The sequence below is a fragment of the Pristis pectinata genome, chromosome 9 (assembly GCF_009764475.1).
Source record: "Pristis pectinata isolate sPriPec2 chromosome 9, sPriPec2.1.pri, whole genome shotgun sequence".
NCBI classification, from domain to species: domain Eukaryota; kingdom Metazoa; phylum Chordata; class Chondrichthyes; order Rhinopristiformes; family Pristidae; genus Pristis; species Pristis pectinata.
The window spans coordinates 74,360,331-74,382,485 of NC_067413.1; the positions used below are offsets into that span (position 1 = coordinate 74,360,331).

The 22,155-nt window shown below is 37.7% G+C and overlaps 1 protein-coding gene across 1 annotated transcript; it reads right to left on the reverse strand.

Moving 5' to 3' along the window:
* Positions 1-234: 234 nt before the first annotated feature.
* Positions 235-20,332, reverse strand: sdr16c5b (short chain dehydrogenase/reductase family 16C, member 5b). Its single transcript, XM_052023007.1, has 6 exons — positions 19,793-20,332; positions 13,691-13,822; positions 10,691-10,790; positions 5,579-5,723; positions 3,782-3,907; positions 235-1,648 (listed from the first exon to the last, which is right to left on the reverse strand). Exons 1-6 carry the CDS (start codon positions 20,111-20,113, stop codon positions 1,555-1,557), a joined length of 918 nt encoding a protein of 305 aa, XP_051878967.1. The 5' UTR covers positions 20,114-20,332; the 3' UTR covers positions 235-1,554.
* Positions 20,333-22,155: the final 1,823 nt, after the last annotated feature.

Here is a 22,155-nt window from a genome sequence, read left to right on the forward strand (position 1 = left end):
TGCTTCTGTCCTCTTTTTCAGTTCCTTGGATTAGTCATAGAGTTCTATGTGCTTAACCACCTTAAAATTATCCATGATTTCAAAAGTGCCCAAGTATCGTCCAAAAAGAATTCCAACTTTCACTGGAAGCAGACTATTTTAAAAGGAAACAAAAAAGGTAGTTAATTTTTCTTGTCACAATTGTCATAACCAGAAAGAAAGAAAAATAGAATGGTACAAATGAAATAACAAAACTGGAATTAAAAGCATCTTTAATTGAGAGAAGTTTAAGAGAATCAGTTTTTAAGAGTATCAATTGCACTGGTGTGTAGGTCTGAGAGTTATAGAACGTATTGGTGCACCCCACACACAATCATACATTGGTTTTGGTGTTAGCACTTACACAAGCATTCAATTTCAATTATTTTTCATCTATCCAGAGAAATGTCTCCACAACCTTTGTGAGGCATAACAAGTTAGCATCTACATTTAAAAATGCTCCTAAACAAATCTGCAGTTCTGATTAAAATTCCAGTGAGCATAGCAAATTTGTTAATGTTTATCTATATTGTCAAGGTGGCCTTGCCATTCATGGATTGCCTGATATGCTGGTCCTCACAGGAATCATGCATTACAATCACAAACTTTTATTCTAAATATACATGTTCTTAATCAGCCATTTTACCTACCAGGGGCAAAATAGCTTTATACAACAGCATATCATTTGAAAGAAAAAGACAATTCAATTTGAAATTCTTTTGTTCTAAAAAAACTCTTAAAAAAAATTTATACAGCACAATAACAGGCCCTTGTGGCCCACCAAGCCCATCCTGCCCAATTACACCCACGTTAACCTACTAACCCGTACGTCTTTGGAATGTGGGAGGAAACCAGAGCACCCAGAGGAAACCCACACAGTCACGGGGAGAACATACAAACTCCTTACAGAGAACGTACACACTCCTTACTTCAAATTCCTGCAAAATCATTAACAAGTAACAAGATCTAAAAATCAATTCTCATCAATTGCACTTTTTTTGAAGTGGGAACAGAAAATAGTAACAAAAAAAAGGCAAGGTTTTATCAGTCTGTTCTTATCTTTCAGTTTTCTGCTGATTTTAAACATGTAATTCTGTCATCATCATTAACATTCAACTATTTCCTCAGTGGTTCATTGCTTAACAGACCAAGCAGATCAAGCACAAAAGGTTACAAAAATGCAGTCAAATTACAGGTTTTATCAATGTGTTACTTTATTAAGATTTACTTATCAGGTTTTGAGTTACTAAAATGAGATTTCATATCTTAATAACCTAGAATAGGATCATTATTTTCCCACAAGCTTGAAATTATCAGTGAACGTTTGTTTTGTATAATATTTGTTTATATTGTATTATTATTGTTTATATTTGTTTTGTATAATGTTTGTTTGTTTAATATTTTAAGCTGGTGGAATTGCATTAACAATAGCAAGATAAAATAGCACCAACAATGTAATGCAATGATATTTTAATGCACGATTTTCTTCCAGATATATTTAAAGCAGTTACTTCCAGATCATTGCTGACAATCACATCAATCTTTCTTAAAGCGACCCTTAAAATTATCCATGATTTCAAAAATGCCCAAGTATCGTCCAAAAAGAATTCCAACTTTCACTGGAAGCAGACTATTTTAAAAGGAAACAAAAAAGGTAGTTAATTTTTCTTGTCACAATTGTCATAACCAAAAAGAAAGAAAAATAGAATGGTACAAATGAAATAACAAAACTGGAATTAAAAGCATCTTTAATTGAGAGAAGTTTAAGAGAATCAGTTTTTAATTTTATCTTAACTTTGACTTCTAAATTTTATTGCAATTGGACTTTAGAAGTGAACAGCCTGGAATTTCCTGGAAGTGACAAGCTACCTGTGTTCATTGATCTACAGCCTGGTAGGTCCACAGTTTTATGGAGCTCTTTTCTGATGGCAACTTCTGACCTAAGCTGCTTCCAATCTGGTCAGTGAGACCCTGTAGGGCCTTCCAGTTGCAAATAATATCATTCTGTGGGTGTTGGGTCTGAACAACCTCAATCCACACGTTCTTCGAAAGCTTATTAAACCATGCCCATGGGCTTTACTAGCTGTTAAAGCAGTCATTGAATTTGAAATAAAAACTGATCGTGCTGGAAATTCTTCAAAGGCCAAAAGACATCTGTGAGGAGAGAAGCAGAGTTGATCTTCAAACTGGTGACCTTCCATCAGAATGTAGAAAAGTTTTAAGGTGCAATGAATGGGAGAGAACAAAAGGGAAGTTCTGTGATAGAATAGAGGCCAGGAAAAAAATTGAATGACATAAGTTATGATGGTACTGGCTGTGTTACAGACCTTGAATAACAAAAGGTACTTTTGAAGGTTGTAAAAATAGACAATGAATGAAACCTGGAATTACAAGAGAGGAAAATTTGAATTTGAATGTTCAGAAGTGTCTCCAACATTAAAATCAACTCAACTGCCCTTTAAAATGTTTAAAAATAATTTGTAAAAGCATTACTGAATTTTTAGAAACTACATAATTTTGTAAACTCGATTAATTCAGAAAATACGACTTGAAACTTCATCTCTCCCTTGTAGCTGTTCCTTTCCATTCCAATGAATGGCACAGATTCATTGGGCAGATGTCCCAGTATAACTGCTGACAAATTAGAGGAAGTCGACACTCTGCCACTGAGTGTCCAATGACAAAGTGCACTCAAGAAACTTCTGGCCAGCACTACTAAGGAACTTTAGGACTTCCTAATGGCTGTGATTTTCTTGATTTGCTTGTTCTTGTTGTAATGAAATTGCTTTGATTAAACACCTGTGCCACTTGGGAATACATGCAACTCCCTTCACTTTGAACTCAAATAAGTGTTAAAACTCATGTTGAGACACAAACTCCAGTACAGAAACGAAGGGATGTTCAGAATGCTATCCTTTACATAAACTACTGAGGCCTCATCCACCTCAAGTGGATGCTGAACACCTCATGCAAATTTTTGTTTCATAGAAAGTTGTTCATGGTGTATTCTGGTTAATACTCATACCATAATCACAGGCAGGTTATCTAATCAGTCAGATTCCTATTTATGGGATCTTGTTGTGCATGTCATTATTATCATATTAGTTTGTCACAGACCCTAAACATGACTGCAGTTTCTATGCGAAGTATATTTATTTGGCATGTTTGACAAATATATAAATTCAATGTAAATTTTACTTTTTTCTTTCTAAGTGGAAATCAAGCATTCTTAGTGAGCTTTTAGTAATGTTCATTAACAATACATGATTGTTAAGAGTCATTTACTCAAGATCTTAAATGTTAAAATGGATTTCACAAATGAGTAAATTTGATTACACCAAAATCAATTCTTTGCTTTTGTTTTAAATCTTGTAATTACTTTGGCAGCAGTTAAACAAATGTTACTTCATCCACATCAATAGCGTTTAACAACTACTGGGCAATAATAGATGGTCCTATAGTTTGCATCATAGCAATATGCCATTTAACTAGCTTCCTTCAATCGCACAGATACATTAACTTCACAGCAATTATGTTATTACAGAGTTTAACTATAAACTTAATATACAAAGATTAAAATGTTGCACATTGATTGAATGCTGTATTCATATACTAGTGTATGCAATAGCTAATTGTTTACCAGAAATCTTCACCTGGATGAAAAATTTTGCCACATAAAATGTACAGTAATACAAATTTATCACACTCAAGAGTTAAGACTATTTGCAGTAAAAAAAAGTACACCGAGATAAATTGTACTTACTTTTTAATAGCAAGTATAAAATACAGGCTCCGTGGCATCACAAGGCGTACTTGTTCCTGTAAAATAGCATCTGTAACCTTCTTGGCAACGTACTTTTGATCCAAAAGAGGAATAAGATTTGGCCACCTTTACAGAAATTAAATGTAAATTAGGAAGTGAAAGCCATGCTTAATTGTTCAAAATGTGACTGTATTAAAAAGTAACCACTCAAAATAGTTTATTATAAATTCTTCAAAAATATGTTAAAGTGCAGGTTTTCTCCAGGATCTCCTTGCTGACAACAGTGTAATTATTTTCACGTCAGTGGTATTTATTAACTACACCTGAACATAGTAATATATCTGTAATATTAACAGATCATGTGCAAAAAAAGACTTCTGAGGACTTGGTTGGAGCAAACAGATAAACAATTGGGCAATACTAACATGTTATCATCGCAGAAAATGTAAAGTCTCTCCACAAGTCATCAAGAGGCAAAATTTCTTGTTGGCTGAGACAACAAATCACTTAAATCCATGCATAAGCTCGTGATATCCTGAGTTTGTCATGATTATCATTAAGAAAATTTTCCCACTTACTGGTCCTGGTTTTGCCATTTTTGCCTCTCCTGGTATTACATAGGCAAGAAGGGCTGGAGGTAGAGTCTGATGGTGAGGTTCCCGCCATCATCAGTGGGATTGGTAGCCCAGCTTATCTTTTTCTGTCCAGGTAACTAGACAGTTAATATTTTTATGTTAACTGTCTAGTCACCTTTTCAGCTCTAAGCTTAAATGCTCAAAATGATGAAAATTTCTCCGGAATATAATGTCCATTTTCTTTAGGATATTTAATAACTATTAGCCTGAACTGTCCCAGATCTAGCCTGCTGCCTATAGTATAACAAGTTGATTTAAGAAATTTATCCATTGGTAATTTATTCTAACTTTGCATGTAAAGATAGTCCTTAGGTTTGTCTTTAAACACCAATAAAAAAAATCATCAAGAATATCCGTAATACTTTGATTGTCTGCTATCTTGAAATTTTCCTTAAACCCATTTAAAAAAAAACATAATTTTAACAATTCCCCTTGAGTTTTTTTTAAATGGATTTATTGAATCCTTAAATTTTATTACTGCCATCCAAATCTCATTGTACCATCACTCCTTTGTTGTATTCATTCTCAGCTTTAATCAAACCAGCAACTTTAAACAATCAAATCTTTTTTTAAAAATCCCTCATCATTAACACTACTTCTTTTATTTCTGTTTTGTATTCCTGCCTTCTCTTCTGCCTAATTGAAAGTGCTCAATTTGCACTTATCAGGTTAAATCTAACATGTAAAATTATCCTTTGTATTTTGTGTCTCAATGCTTTTACTTGAAATATAAGATACAAGATATTTATTTATTTATCTTTGTACATTGAAACACACAGTGAAATATGTTTTTTGCATTGCTAAGAACATGCTGGGGGCAGCCCGCGTGTTGGCACTCTTCCGGTGCCAACATAGCATGCCCACAGCTCCTAACCTGTATGTCTTTGGAATGTGGGAAGGAAATCAGAGCACCCGGAGGAAACCCACGCAGACGCAGGGAGAATGTACAAACTCCTTACAGGCAGCAGCCGGAATTGAACCCAGGTCGCTAGTGCTGTAATAGCATTACACTAACTGCTATGCTTGTTTGAAATATTCATTGATAATTAACTTAGTAATTTTCTGATGTTTCAAGACTGTATAAATAACTCATTCCATATTTTGGACACATTCTAAGTTTTTAGCTTGATTCCACTTTTAATGAATAAACATTGTTACCTACTTGACTTTACATCCATCAAACATGCCAGTGTTTATGAAGTATGGGCAAACAATGGTTGTCTTGATCCCATTTTTTCCTGCAGCTAACATTTCTAGTGCAATAGACTCAGCAAAACCAATCGCTGCAAACTTGCTTGAACAATAATCTGCAAGAAAAAGAGACACATTGTTTACCAAGCCTATTTGTGAATCTGGTCCAGTTAGACTGTGTCAGTTGTGTTTAAAAATATTCAAGCAGTTTAAAAAAAAATCTCAAATGGGTTAACACTTAGTTTAAGTGATTAAAATGGGTCTGGCACAGTACTGCATAAATATGATTAATGATATTTTTAGTGGCATGCAAATCACATGTATTTATTAGCAGTAATGTTACTCCATCCTCACACATTCAGTACCAAAGAAACATTTGGCACCATATACTTTTTGCTCTCAACTGACTGGCATTAACATCTGAGTTTAATTTCTAACAGGAGCAGGCTCAAGATACGTGGTGGGCACTTTCAAATATGTTGCAGCAAGGAAACTAGGCAATTCTTGTTTTCCTTGAGTGAAGGAATAAATTAAGTTAGATGCACTATATATACATTTTGTACACTATAATTAATAAAACAACCAAGACACAAACTGGAAAGCTCATTTATTAAGCACACCAACTGAAGAAATATCACATTAATTACAAGGAGTTTACATCCAAGTCCACTTGCCTCCACTGGTCTATGCTACTGTTAATGCTCCACGTGAGCATCTTTCCAACATGCCCAAACCATTCCTTTCGACACATTTACTTTTCACCTCATGCATTTAGCTAGCTTCCCCTTAAAGACCTATGTCTTATACATCTGAGACACTGTTGTAGCGAGTTACGTTCTCAACACTGAGTAAAAAAAAGCTTCTCCTTACTTAATTTATTATTGACTTCTAACATACATTTTCTTTAGACCCTCCTACAAATAGAAATATCTTGTACATGTCAACTAACTTTAAAGATTTCTGCCGTTACCTCATTCTATTCAAGAAAAAGCCTCTTCCTAACAGCTGTACTCTAAACACACCAGTACACTTATTGCAACAGGTATTTCACAGCATGTATTTTTGTTTAAATGAAGAAGAGTTTGCACATGTATATACATTCAACCATCCATTTTATAACAAGGTGGTATAGCTAATAAAACAGCCTTTTTTCAATAAGTTACAGACCATTCTATTTAAAAATTTCTAGTTAATTAAATCATTAGCAACTAGGTCAAACAGTCAGGTGAAAAGTTTGTAAACTGAAGTTTGAGATGCTGCACTAATAAGCTGGATCTTCACTATAATACTCGGCTACACTAGTAATGGGCTTGTGTGAAATGTTTATGTAAGTATTTGCATTCTTTAAAGAAAATGACTACAAGTCAACAAGCATCTGGCTAGATTTAGCCACTAGAAGGTGTGGAATTGAGTAAATATTCTTTAATGACTGATACATTAAGCAAGGAGGATGAAGTGGGAGTGTCATTCCCATCTTTAATTTGGAGTATAAATACAATCTGGTTTGAAAATAAACAGTATTCCCTGCTTAAAATTCAAGCTTCCTTTTTCACTAAAATCAGCAAGAACATATGGAGATGGATGGAGGTGCCTGTGATGTTCTGTTTTGAGATTGCTTCTGTTCACCATCTACATTAGCATTCTGAATTACAGGTCAGCAGAATAGTGGCATCCACTTTTATTTTTAAAAACATATCCTCACATAATGGGGTTCACTAGCAAGACTGCCATTTATTATCCATCCCTACTGAGAAGGTAGTAATGAGCCTCACTGTTAAAAGACTGCAGTGCCTGTAGAGAAGGTACTTCCAAAATGCTGATAAGAAATTCCATTATTTCCACCAAGCAACTATAAAACAACATAGTCCCATGTCAGTACGTTTTATGACTTGGAGGGATATTTTCAGGGGAACAGGGTCGACAGAGGCTCCAGAGGGTTGTAGACTCAGCCAGCTCCATCATGGACACAACCCTCCCCTTCTACTGGGGAGGAGGTATAGGAGCCTGAAGACCCACACTCAATGTTTCAGGAACATATTCTTCCCCTCTGCCATGAGATTTCTCAATGGTCCATGAACATTACCTCATTATTCCTCTTTTGTACTATTCATTTATTTTTGTAACTTACAGTAATTTTTTATGTCTTGCACTGTACTGCTGCCACAAAACAAATTCCTCTTTTGTACTATTCATTTATTTTTGTAACTTACAGTAATTTTTTTATGTCTTGCACTGTACTGCTGCCACAAAACAATATATTTCACGACATACGTCGGTGATAACAAACCTGATTCTGATGCTGCTTTCATGCACCTCCCACTTCTGCTTCCTGGTGGATTCGTCACAAATTTGGGATGTGGTGCTGAAGTCCTGGCGTGTTGCTGCAGTGGATTCCATAGATAATTCAGACTGCACTAACAGTCCACTGGAAACTAAGGGATTGGGTGTTTAAACCAGTGAACGGGATGTCTACTGCTATGTACATTTAGGTAACAAGACCAATTGAGTTTCTGGTAAAAGATGACATGGTAGGGGATTTGACAATGGTAATAGCATTGCATATAGTTAGACTCTCTTCTATTGGAGATTTGCGCCACTCAAAAGTTGGTGAACAAGTTGTTTCTAGCCCAAACCTGAATGTACATGCACCTGTCTACATCAATGGTGCTGAGGTCGAGAGGGTTGACAGCTTCAAGTTCCTGGGAGTGAACATCACCAACAGCCTGTCCTGGTCGAATCACGTAGATGCCATGGCCAAGAAAGCTCACCAGCACCTCTACTTCCTCAGGAGGCTAAAGAAATTTGGTTTGCCCCCTTTACTCTAACCAACTTTTATCGATGCACCATAGAAAGCATCCTATCTGGATGTATCATGGCTTGGTACGGCAACTGCTCTGCCCAGGACTGCAAGAAACTGCAGAGAGTTGTGGACACAGCCCAGCGCATCACGGACATCAGCCTCTCCTCCTTGGACTCTGTCTTTACCTCTTGTTGTCTTGGTGAAGCAGCCAGCATAATCAAAGACCCCACCCATCCAGGACATTTTCTCTTTTCTTCTATCGGGTAGAAGATACAGGAGCCTGAGGGCACATACCACCAGACTTAAGGACAGCTTCTAAGCCACTGTGATAAGATTATTGAACGGTTCCCTTATACAATGAGATGGACTATGACCCCAAGATCTACCTTGTTGTGACCTTGCACCTTATTGCACTGTACTTTCTCTGTAGCTGTGACACTTTACTCTGTACTGTTATTGGTTTTACCTGTACTACCTCAATGCACTCTGTACTGACTCAATGTAACTGCACTGTGTAATGAATTGACATGTACGATCAGTATGCAAGACAAGTTTTTCACTGTACCTCAGTACAAGTGACAATTATAAATCAATACCAGTATTTTTCTACATGCAGGTGTAAACTGCTTTATTTCCTGAGGAACTGTACATGGAAATGAAGCTCAAAGCAGCAGGAAGCACACCAAATACAGGATGCTGTGCTGAGAAATTACTGTTGTGCTATCTTGAGTTGAGTTCATTGGCTTTCAATGAACCCAATCATTTCCTTTGGTGCTAGGTACAATTCTAGCTACTAGAAATTAATCCCACTCCTACTTCTTTGGTTTTAGAACTGAGAAAAAGCATCCAGATACAATAGTTATAAATTAATTATTTATGTAGATTGGTTGGCAACTTGCCAGTCTAGAAACAAAGATGAAATTCCCTTTGTCTCAGGCTGCAATTGTTTAGAACAAAGAATGCAAATCATTTCAACCCACTTCCTGTAGTCAGCAAACACAGTACAAAACAAAAGCCACATCTTGGCACCTGAAGCCACTCTCACTCAAAGTTGTACTTACGTAAGTGCAGTTAGAAGAACTCTTTGTAGGTCCACCTTAACATACATTATTTGAGGAAAGTATAGTGAAGATTATAATACTTGCAGCTGTGCTATTTTTGAACTCTGAGTGGATTCCTCACCATTGAAACAAAATGAGTTTCAATCATACCTTAAATATCACAAGTACTCAAGGAGTTTGCAATTTCACATTGTTTGCTCTGGAATATTCTTGAGATGGCAATTAAACAGGTTTAAATTGATTACCCTGCTCCATTCATTTCCATCTTTGTAACAGAACAACATGCCAAAGTCAAAAATTTATATCGATTAATGGTGTTGCTGTCAGTGCTCATGATTTTAATAATGCAAATCTGACAGCAATTTCTGCAGTATGAGGGTGTAGCTAAATATGGAAGTTTATAAGTTTGTATTGGAGAAAACCTGCTGCTACACAGGCTGTCCTATTGCAGTATCCATTAATAGACAAAGTATTAATATAAATTCTTTGGTGTGACCTTGCTGTACTTGCCAACTGGTTATGCAATAAACCAGACTGGAGTTGCTGCAATAAAGTGAGAGTTTTTAAAAATGTGGTAAATGATAAGTACAGCTAACTAACCTCCCTGGGCAGAAGACCTAATTTTACAAGTGTGCCGTTTCATTCACTAGGAAAGCTAGCATTGACTATTACACAGAAAAATACATGCATTTATCTTCCCTTTTCTGCATCTTTTAATCTATCTTCCTAAATCTTGAGTCTGCATTTTCCAACTTTCCTTTTATTTTTCAACTCTCAATGGCCCCACCCACAAGATACTTTTAAATTTAATTTTCGATTTAAGACTAAACTTCCTGGTCTGGACTCTGCATCTCTGTAAGATTTCTTCTGATTGGTTTCTTGTCACAGCTGATGGATACGAGATTACAGGATAAAGTTGCTATTAATTCATGGCCATCTGTTAGTGAGATGCACGGCAAGCACTGTTACTTTTTTCGTGAGAGCAAAATACAAGCCTGTTGATTACACTGAATAATAGTCCCATAATTATAAAAAAGTGTAGCATCTGCACTTCTGTTTAGAAAGAGCAACATGAATTTCACAATGGGAAATATATGCACAAACCACAACACAGAAAACAACAGCAAAGCAAAGCTACACATATTCTGTCTCAGGATTCACACATTCACTCTAAATACAATGAACAAAGAAAATCATCAGTTACCACAGAAGTGATTCTTACCTGCCAGTCCATTTACTGGAAAGAAGCCTGCTACACTGGCAATGCTAACCAGATGGCCATGGTTACTGGCAATCATTGCAGGCAGAAATGCTTTGTAGGTCTAAAAATATATAACCATAGAATTACAAAGTGAACTATAAATGACAGTGAAAGTTATGAATATTATTAAGAGGAAAATGAAAAGATTAGCACATACTTGAAAATTGCATGGAAAATCACCTTTATGTGAATAATTGACATTATTATTAAATGAAGGAAATTAACAGTAAACTGCCAAGTACAGAGTGGGTTAGTGCATTACAGAAATCCAGTAACTAAAACACACAGACCAAGGGACATTTGCTGGGAGATACAAATCCACAATATTTGCATTTGATATACACACAAGTTGAACAGATTAATCATCTGATTCTTCAGACTTGATTCTTTATCATTTGTTACTCTTTTTAATATAGTCTGAGATTTTAACAAATAATATTTATCCAAGGATTCACTGCAGGTAAAACAGGCAACAAATCGAAAATAATTCCTGGGCCAGTTTTTTTTTAAATGATGTTTTTCAGATGATACAAAGCAGTTTAGGGGGCACAGTGATGTGAAGGCAGTTGTGTAACTCCAAGTTCACTTCAATAATCTGCAACATCAGGGTCTAGAGCCTGGGATCATTGCCTTAAGGATAGTGGGTTATGCATTTGGGACTGAGAAGAGGACATACTTCTTCATTCATTCAGTGCAATTCTGTAGATCTTTGTGCACAGAGCTATATGGAGGACAAATGGAGTTAAAAGAGAAGATCTTATGAATGATGGAACAGACACAAGGGATTGCCAGAGCTGATCCTAATTCTATTGTTTTCATGGATCAAACCATGAGAAAGACAACCACAATGCTTCAGATTGAGTATTTTCTGTGCAGGCCTACATTGAACCATCTTCAGAACATCTTTTGTGTCTGGACATTGCTCTTAAGGCCTAATTTGAAAAATCCATAGAAGATTAATACTTCTGAACAAGAGTGCTGACCAGCTAAATTGATTTAGTTGTTAGTAAACTTTCTATCTGTATTAATAGAATACTAATTAAGCATCAGCATGTCAAACGGCATATCTGCTCAGATCGTACTTCAAGCCAGTAGTGAAAACTCTGGCTGGAAACCGTCAACAGTTCCAGAATCAAGAGAGGCTGACGCTTTCGGGAAAAATATTAGTAAAGTTATTCAGAAGTACGGAAAGATTTATGCTGCAAAATTTTTTGTTCATTAGAAATTGAGAAAACAATTTGAAAGAAACCTTAAAAATAAAAGCCACCAGTGTCTGACTTCAGTGAGGCACAGGGCAGCCAATATCCCCTACAACTATAAAACCCTCCAAACCCCAACTACCTGGCACTCTCCACATTAGCATCAGTATCATTATGGGTGGGAGGAGGGTAGTGGGGGGGCGGGGCAGGGAAGGAGTAAGACTCAGGTATTCAAAGAGGCTACTTAACCATGTATGTTACATCTTAGGAAACCTCTAACGGCTAATTCAAAGAAGCCAGTAGCCTTTTGTTGGAAACATGAAAGACTCATACACACTGCAGGAGCTAATAAGCTAAAAATGAGAGACTCATTTAGTATGTGGGTGCATGTGTTATGTTAACTTATATGATTAATTTATACCCAAAACATTTTCCAAAAGGAAGTTAGTGTGATAATTTCAGAATTTAACAGCTATTAATTTATACCTCATAAAATTCTAAAATATTTGTTCTAATTGGATCCAAGTGTGCTTTTCTGCTGTGCATAGAATTTAAGGACATGGAAAAAATTATTGGCATAAATGATGGAAGAATAAGTTTCATGAAGGTACGTTGACAAATAAATTCATGGCTACTGGGAATAAATAGGACAGGCAACATAACTGAAAGCCTCTTCAAATTGTTAAGGATGTTAATATTGATAAATTTGGTGGAAAGAAAATCCTCAGCCTTTCATTTATTTCATTACCATGTCAATCTTTCTTCCCTTTGTACATCTTCCTCAACAAAAATAACTAAGTCACCATGAGAATATCTTTAAAATAAAAAACAAACCTAGGCTCTTCAGTATTCCCAAATAACAAAGAGAGAAGTAACATGTAGATAAGTTATAGTACACAATTACATGGATGAAACCACTATTTAATTTCAATACCAGCCCTTGACAATTTTGAAAGCTTAATAATCATTTCAACTAGTTTTAACAAATCAGCATAATATGCCTTGTCATTCAGGACAATTATTTTCAAGCAACCACTCCAGGCAAATTATTCTTGGATGCGTGTGAGGAAATCTACAGTTTTTGATTAACAGTTTTATAATTTAATGTGGCACATTTGAGGTAAAATCATTAGACCCATTTTAATTTCTAAGATATATTTGTTTAAATTACATCTGAAATTGATCAGCATTGTTAAATCTATTAATATGATTGCATGAAATGGAATTTTTGAATAGTATATGATGTTTAATGCAAGAGGTTGCTCATCTAAATTCAGAAGATTTAAGGGAAATTAGAAGCCTGAACATTTTGAAAATGTAAAGAGGAGGCTTTGGAATCTACAAAGTGGTCTTCAGAAAGATTGATGTTGGTTTAGATACTAGTGTTTCAGCATGATACCAACTCAGACTTTAAAAGATAGTTTGATGTTGATGGCAATGTGATTCGCATGCACAAGCCTAGCAATATAACTCAGAATGCTTATACAGTGCAATTGGAGCCTTAGTTAACCAGGTACAGAGATCAATAAGGAATGTCGAAAATGCAGGGATTCCCCCTTTGAGTCCACACCCATGAAAAGGTTTTATGTAAGAAGGTCATTTGGGTTACCCATAATGAAATGTGGAGGTCATATCCTTCCTCAATAATATTAGATAAATAAAAATTACCCAACAATTATGAGCTAGCCAAAAAGTTAAAATGAAAATTAAGCCTGTTTTTGTATCTTCATCTAATAAATCACTAGTATTAATGATTGCTTACCCAAAAATGTGCAAGCACATTCACTGCCATGGTTTTTTCTAACAACTCATCTGGTGAATCAATGAATTTCCTTCCGGTAACAACACCTGCATTGTTTATCAGAATACTAACATCTCCAACTTCCCGCTTTACCTGTGAAAAGAAATAAATACTGGTAAAATACTAACTTGAGGGTTTAAAGATTTGAATGTTTACACAAAAGTGCAAGTCATTCCTATGTTGCTTTGAAAAAAAATTGTTCAGTTTAGCTCGTTTTTGATTTCTGAAGTGGTTAGTAGATTAATTGTATCTTCAACTGATCATTATCTATTTCATTTGGAATCAGAAAGCTAAAATATGAAAACCAAATCAAACTAATCTTTTTCTTCAGATCATCATGTTGTATCCAAGACATTAAACCAATCATTACAGATAGCAATACGTTATACATTTGAAATATGTAAAAATGAAATATTTCATTGCTTAAGTATGGCGGCTTCAGGTCCCTGCTGATTTAAAATGACAAGGAGAGAAGAAAGCAGGAGCCAAGAGGTCACAACATTTAAAATTTACATTAATTGTGCAAATCCGATTATCTAGAGTGAACTTTGGAAAAACAATATTCTCTGATTGAATGCAACTGCCAAGAATAATGAGGATGAGGTCAGAAAAACATACTGTATATCAAGATAACTTCCAAACAGCAGATAAAATTTGAAACTAAACAGAAGATCATTTGAACAACACGTCAGAAGTTCCACTATTCACGATCAAGGATTTATCTAACTATCAAACATAATTACTCCGGCCCAGATTTTGCTCTTGTAGTTAAACTGTCATTTTTCACTAATATTATGTTGAAAATCTAGCTGCAACTTCTGGAATACACACAGTTAAATATGGAAACCCAAAAGTTGTTGTCAAAGACCCCTGTTCCTCCAAGAGAAGTAGTGTTTTGCAACCTACCCTGGTGTAATCTTCAGAAATCAGCACTCTGCCAAGAAGTTAAGGCAGCCATTCACCATTCTCACTGTTTAAAAAAAGCCCTGAAAAGCCTTTGTCACAAGATGAGTTTTCAATGGTGCACTAATCCATAATTACTGCTTTACAACTCCCTAGTTCCCAAACACTAATTGTGTATCAACCAGATTTTTCAAAATTCAACCGATTTCTATAATATTTTCCAATCGAGTCATTGAATCATCAGAATCAGGTTTATTATCACTGACTCATGTGTCATGAAATTTATTGTTTTGCAGCAGCAGTACAGTGCAAACACATAAAATTACTATAAATTACAAAATAAATAAATAGTGCAACAAAAAAGGAATAATGAAGTAGTGTTCACGGACCATTCAGAAATCTGATGGCGGAGGGAAAGAAGCCATTCCCAAATTGTTGAATATGGGTCTTCAGGCTTCTGTACCTCCTCCTTGATGGTAGTAACGAGAAGAGGGCATGTCCCAGATGGTGAGGGTCCTTAGTAATGGATGTCGCCTTCTTGAGGCACCACTTCTTGAAGATGTCCTCGATGGTGAGGAGGATTGTGCCCACAATGGAGCTGGCTGAGTCTACAATCCTCTGCAGCCTCTTGTGATCCTGTATATTGGAGCCTCCATACCAGAGTGTGATGCAACCAGAGTATTCTTCACTGTACATCTACAGAAATTTGCAAGAGCCTTTGGTGACATACCAAGTCTCCTCAAACTTCTAACAAAGTAGAGCCACTGGTGTGCCTTCTTCGTGATTGCATTATTCGTGCCTTCTTCACCAATTTATCTACTAGTACTGCTACCTTCAAGGATCCTTGGACTTGTACATCAAGGTCCCTCTGTTCCTCAATACTCCCTATGGCCCCATCATTCATTACATATGTCCTACCCCATTAGTCCTCCTGTGGTGCATCACTTTGCACTTATCAGGATTAAATTCCATTTGCCATTGCTTTGCCCATCTTACCAACTCATTAATATTATCCTGTAGCCCAAGACTACCCTTGATACCATAAACAGTACCAAATGTATGGTACGTGGTATCTGTGAATTTACTAATATCAGACAGGATCTCCTTCTTACAAAGCCATGCTGAACATCTTTGATTAATCCCTACCTTTCTTCCACTCTCTCTCAGAACTCTTTCTAATAACTTCTTCACCACTGCCATTACACTCATAGGCTTGTAATTACATAGCATGTCCCTGCCGCCCTTCTTGAATAAAGATGCATTTTCTTTCCTCTAGTCGACTGGCAGCTCTTCTTTAGCCTACGAAGATTTAAAAATCTCTGTCAGAGTCCCAGCAATCTCCTCACTTGCTTTCCATAGCAATGTAGGCTTCTCACATATCCCTGGGGATTTATCCATACCTTAAAGCCACCAAGGCATCTATTACTTCCTTCCTTTAACTGGTAATTTGTTTTAGAATTTCAACATCCCCCTCCCCAAATTCTCCATTTGCAATATCTTTCTTCGTAGTGAATAGAGATGAGAAGTACTTATTTAAAACCTCACCTACATCCTCTGGCTCTACACACAGATTGCTCTTTCTTCAGTTGTCCCCCATGCTCCTAATTTACATACAAAATGCTTTGGGGTTTTCCTTAATCTTGTCACAGACTCCAGGATCCCAACTGTTTATTGTCCTTCTGCAACATGAGTACATACCTTGTAAAAAGGGCAGGAATTTGAACTGGAGTAAACAGTCTTAGCACAGAGCTGCTAAAACACTGCCAATGGAGCACCAGTTTCTGCCACAAAAACCACTTGAGCAAAAGTAATAATTCAGCTGGAAACTTGTTAAGAAGTCAAAACATTGATGTTGTATTACCATAGATATTTGAGATATTGAGGTTTTTCTTTGCTGATTGCTTAGCAATGGAAAGTCAAATATAGGCCGTCCCCTGGTTATGAACGCACGACTTATGGACACCCCTACATACGAATTATATTATTAAATTCAAAGGTCCGACATAGGTACATACATTCATCCCTATCAATGGCAGAACTATTTTCCGCTCTTTCTCCACTTTTAGTAATTGTTCTTTTTTTTAAAATCAGTCTTATGTGCTTTTGATGCCATTCATTACAATACCGTGGAGATATGGTGATTTTTGTGTATTTTCCAGCTTACGGACAAAATCAATTTTTGGACACCTGTAAAAAATGGAACCTGTTCATTACTCAGGAATGGACTGTAGGGGTAGAACATATACAATAAATGATTGGGCACAAAGGAATGTTAATGATCAGAGTCCAAATGCAACGCAAGTAGATAGGGTGGTGAAAAAGGCACATGGCATGCTTGTCTTCATAAGGCAGGGCATTGAACATAAAAATCAGTATGAGATGTTGCAATTTTACAACACTGGTTGGACTGCAATCAAAGTATTGTCTCACCACACTATGGGAAGAAAGTGTTGTGTTGAACTGGAGAGATTGCAGAGATTTACCAGGATGTTGCCTGGATTGGAGGACTTTAGTTGTGGGGAGATGGACTGGGTTTATTTGGAGTGAAGGAGGCTGAGGGGGGGAACTTGACAGAGACATATAATGTTATAAGGAGCACAGATAGGGCAGATAGAATCCTTTTACCATGGTCACTGTATCAAAAACAAATGATGAGAGGAATGAGTTTTAAAGGGGATTTTAGGGAAAAGTTTTTTTCTGTTTTTACATGGAGAGTGATTGCAATCTAGAACTCACTGCCAGAGGTGGAGGTTGATACAATCAGTATGTTTAAAAGACATTTAGACAGGCACTTAAAATAGGCACTGTGTGAAAGGATATGGTCCTAGTGGGCAAATGGGATTAGTGTAGACAGGCAAAAGGGTCAGCACGATGTTGTGGGCTGAAGGCTTATTTCTGTGCTGAACAACTCTGTGACTCTAATGCAGAATTATTCTGGAAATGAATATCCATCATGTAGAGCAACCTAGAATCTAGAAAACCAGGGGAAAAAAAAGACCTAAAATATTGAACTAAATGGAGCTGAAAGCCTGACAATTTAAGAATGGTTCTGACAGGTGAAAACATTGCTCTAAATTTGCATTCAGTGGTGAGCTGCCCACATTCACAAGTGACTTGTATTTTGAAACTTTCAAAATTTTGAAATCCTATCTTCAATCACCTCCCTCAACCTCTCCTTTCAGTGGTAAAGGGAAAATCTTACATTTCACTAAATTAGCATCTCTCTTTTTGTATGTTTCCTCTCCCATGAACTCCTTTCTTTAATCAGTCAGCTTTGTATATAGCATATCAACAATATCACTATGGCAATCCTGGCTTCACCCTATCACAGAAGGTCCCTTAGTTCTATTTGTCCCTCCCCCAACCCATCTGGTTTTCTCACATTTCCAATTCTGGTAAAGGGTGTTGGACCTGAAACATTAACTATTTCTCTTTCCACAAGGATAGATTGCCTGACCTGTTGAGTAGTTCCAGCATTTTGTATTTATTTCATCAATTTATCCAATTTTGTACTTATAACATCCAAAAGTACGAAGTGATACACTTCGGGAGATCAAATTTGAAGACAGAATACAAGGTTAATGGCAGGACTCTTAGCAGTGTGGAGGCACAGAGGGATCTTGGAGTCCATGTCCATAGATCCCTCAAGGTTGCTGCGCAGGTCGATAGGGTTGTTAAGAAGGCATATGGAGTGTTGGCCTTCATTATTCAGGGTATTGAGTTCAAGAGCCATGAGATGATGTTGCAGCTCTGTAGAACTCTGGTTAGACCACACTTGGAGTATTGTGTTCAGTTCTGGTCGCCTCATTATAGGAAGGATGTGGGAGCTTTAGAGAGGGTGCAGAGGAGATTTGCCAGGAGGCTGCCTGGATTGGAGAGCACGTCTTATGACAATAAGTTGAGTGAGCTAGGGCATTTCTCTTTGGAGAGGAGGATGAGAGGTGACTTGACAGATGTATACAAGATGATAATGAGGCATAGATCGAGTGGACAGTCAAAGACTTTATCCCAGGGCGAAAATGGCTAACACGAGAGGGCATAATTTTAAGGTGATTGGAGGAAGGTATAAGGAGGATGTCAGAGGTAAGTTTTTTTTAAACACAGAGAGTGGTGGGTGCGTGGAATGCACTGCTGGCAGAGGTTGTGGGGGCAGATACATTAGGGACATTTAAGACACTCTTAGGTGGTCACGTGAATGATACAGAAATGGAGGGCTATGTGGGAGGGAAGGGTTAGCTAGATCTTAGAGCAGGATAAAATGACAGCACAACGTTGTGGGCCAAAAGGCCTGTACTGTGCTGTAATGTTCTATGTTCATTCCTTGTATTCTCTATCCTCCCTCCACAACTGGAACAAAATACAGGCCTAGCAAAGGTCCAATACAAGTTTAACATAACTTCCTTCCTTTTGAAACCTTTTTCTGCCTGAGCTGCTGAGTTCTTCCAGCACTTTTTGTGTACTCCAGATTCCAGCATCTGCAGAATTTTTTGTCTTTTTTTTGTGCATGGCTTTTTTTTAAACAAAAGGCTTTGGCTTCAAGTTCACAATAGAAAAAAGGCCATCCCTTCTTGATGAACTACTTTCTCACTGAAATAATTTTTTAATATAATAAATACTGTTAGCAATCCTACTATTGCTTCCAACTCCCATCTTCTTCCAACAGAAACAGCCCCATAATGATACAATGGCTCTTAACATCCAAAATAAATCCTTTAGTATATCAAGTTAACGTCATTGCGCTGAAACGTTAGGTAATCAAAGCAGAAAGTGCTCAAAATATTCAGTAGGTCAGGCAGCATCTGTTGAATGAGAAGCAATTAATATTCTAGGCCCAGGACCATCCAGTCAGAATTTCGGATTTTCATTTAGAGCCGGAACATTAACACTACTTCCCTCACCACAGACACTACCCGACCTGCTGAGTATTTCCAGCATTCTCTGTTTTTATTTCAGATATCTAACACGTGCATTTTTTTCATACGTAGTAAACCTGTTTATTCGCATTACTACCCCACCCAGTGCCTATTTTCCTCTGTATGGAAGACCTTATTTATTTTTACTCCCTCTGCCAACGTATGAAATGCAACACACCCCATTCCTTCCGGGGAAAAAAGACTAAACCTTCACTCTTGGTCCTCAGAGGGAATGCATTTTCCTTACCTTGTCAGCTGCTTCGTACACGGATGTCCTCTTGCTGCAGTCACAGTGGTAAGTGTGGACCCTGGCGGCTCCTTGCTCCCGGGCCAGCCGCGCCGTCTCCTGGTTGCCTTCCGCATCGATGTCCCAGAGGACGAGCACGGTCTGCAGCCGGGCAAATTCCAGAGCCACAAGGCGCCCGATGCCGCTGCCGGCGCCCGTCACCAGCACGATCTCCCCCTTCACATTTTTCCTCCGCGCCGGCAACACCAGCAGCACCAGGGCTTCCAGGCTGAAGTACAGCCATAGCAGCAGCGTACAGAGCGTCTCCAGGAAGAAGTTCATCCCGCTTATTCGTAAACACGCAACTAGTTGAATCTTTCTCCGCACCACACGGGCCGAGCCTGTGAGGAAAACGAGCGACCTTTGCTCGAAACGCGTCAGCGGTCGTTAATTATACGCCCCTCGAACGCAACAGAAGGGCATTCCTGGTTTTGCAAGTCACCTCCTCCCTTGTTGCGTTTCTGTTCCTCGGGCTTTCAATTCCTGTTTCTCGGGCTTTCAATTCCTGTCCCTGCTTGTACTTTTGCTTTCAGTGATCAAATAATGCCATCTGCAGGTTTGGAGACACATTTAGCTGCTTCGTGCTGCTGTGGTGAAAAGAGAACTCGTGTTGCCTTTCAAAAATGCATTTGTGGACCTAGTTGCATGAATTTTCCTTTCATTTATAGGCGATAAAGTGACATGTTGCCAAGTTTTTTTTTACATGGACACAGATCTAAATGCCTGCTCGTCGGCATGAACTGGAAAACATCAGGGTAGAATTCAATGGCCGCTGAAAACGTGGTGAAAATATAACATGCTGCCTGATCTGTTGAGTGCTCCCAGTATTTTCTGGTACACATATCAAAAGTCCCACTAAGCCTTGACAGTTGAACAGGTTTAATTATATGGAGCAATCCTGGTGGATCTTCAATATCTCATTATCTCAAGACATCCACTACAACTGTTGCATTATAACTTTAGTTACCTCTTATAAAAAGATGTTGTATAATCATATATTCTAGCAAAATTCAAAGTTTAAGAAGCACTTCTTCCAAATGAGACATTTAGGTCTCCAGTATTCAATGCTAAATTCAACAAACCTAAATAAACAAGATTGCCACCATGACTGTTTATTTCCCTCTGTAGATGCTGCCTGACCTGCTGAGTTTCTCCAGCATTTTGTGTGTGTTGCTCCAGATTCCAGCATCTGCAGAATCTCTTGTGCCACCATTTTCTATTTTTATTTCAGATTTTCAAATTTCCATAGTTACACTCCTTTGGTAATTTAGTTGGGGTAGAACAGTGGTGCAGCTGGTTGTGCTGCTGCCTCATAGCTTGACTCAATCCTGAGCTTGGATCCTGTCTGTATTGAGCTTGTAGGTTCTCACTGTGACAGAATGGGTTTCCCCTGGGTGCTCCCATTTCCTCCTGTGTCCCAAAGACATGCTAGTAGGTTATTTGATGACTGTAAATTGTCCCTGATGTAGGAGGGTGGCAGGCAATCAGCAGGGAATCAATGGGCATACAACCTCTATAAGAAAAGGTTACAGAGAAATAAGTGGAGGAATTGCACTGAGAGCCATCATGGCCTTGATGGGCTGAATGACCTCCTAAGTTGTAAGAAAATATGAGAAATATCGTGATTCTGCTTGAAGAGCAAAAATCTGCAGATGCTGGAAATCTGAACTCAAACAGAAATTGTTGGGATTACTCAAGGCAGGGCAGCATCTGTGGATAAAAAGAGATAACTTTTTAGGTGAATGATCTCTCATCAGAGCTGGAAAAGTGAGAAAGTAAGCGTGTTTAAAAATGCAGAGAAGGGGAGGCTGGAGAGAATAAGTCCAAAGATCCATGAATGTGGCAGTACAGGTAGATAATGTGGTTAAGAAGGTATATGGGATAGTGGCCTTCATTAATTGGAACATTGAATATGGGAGCAGGAAAGTTGTGCTCCAACTTCACAAAACACTGGTCAGACCTGAACTGGATTACTGCAGGTAGTTCTGTTCACCACACTATAGAAAAGAGGTGGTAGCGCTGGAGAAGGTGCAGAGGAGATTTGCCAGGATGTAGCCTGGAATGTAGTGTTTCAGTTTTGAGGAGAGACTGGAGAGGATAGGTCTGTTTTCCCTGGAGTGGAGGAGGTTAAGAAGGGACATGATTGAGGTATATAACATTATGAGGGTAGACTGCAGGAAACCTATCCCCATATCAGAGGTAGATAAAATCAGAGGACATAGATTTAGGGTAACAAGTAAGAGATTTGGAGGGGATTTCAAGGGGACCTTCTTCACCAAGAGAGTGATACCTGGAATGTACTGCCTGAGAAAATGGTGGAAACA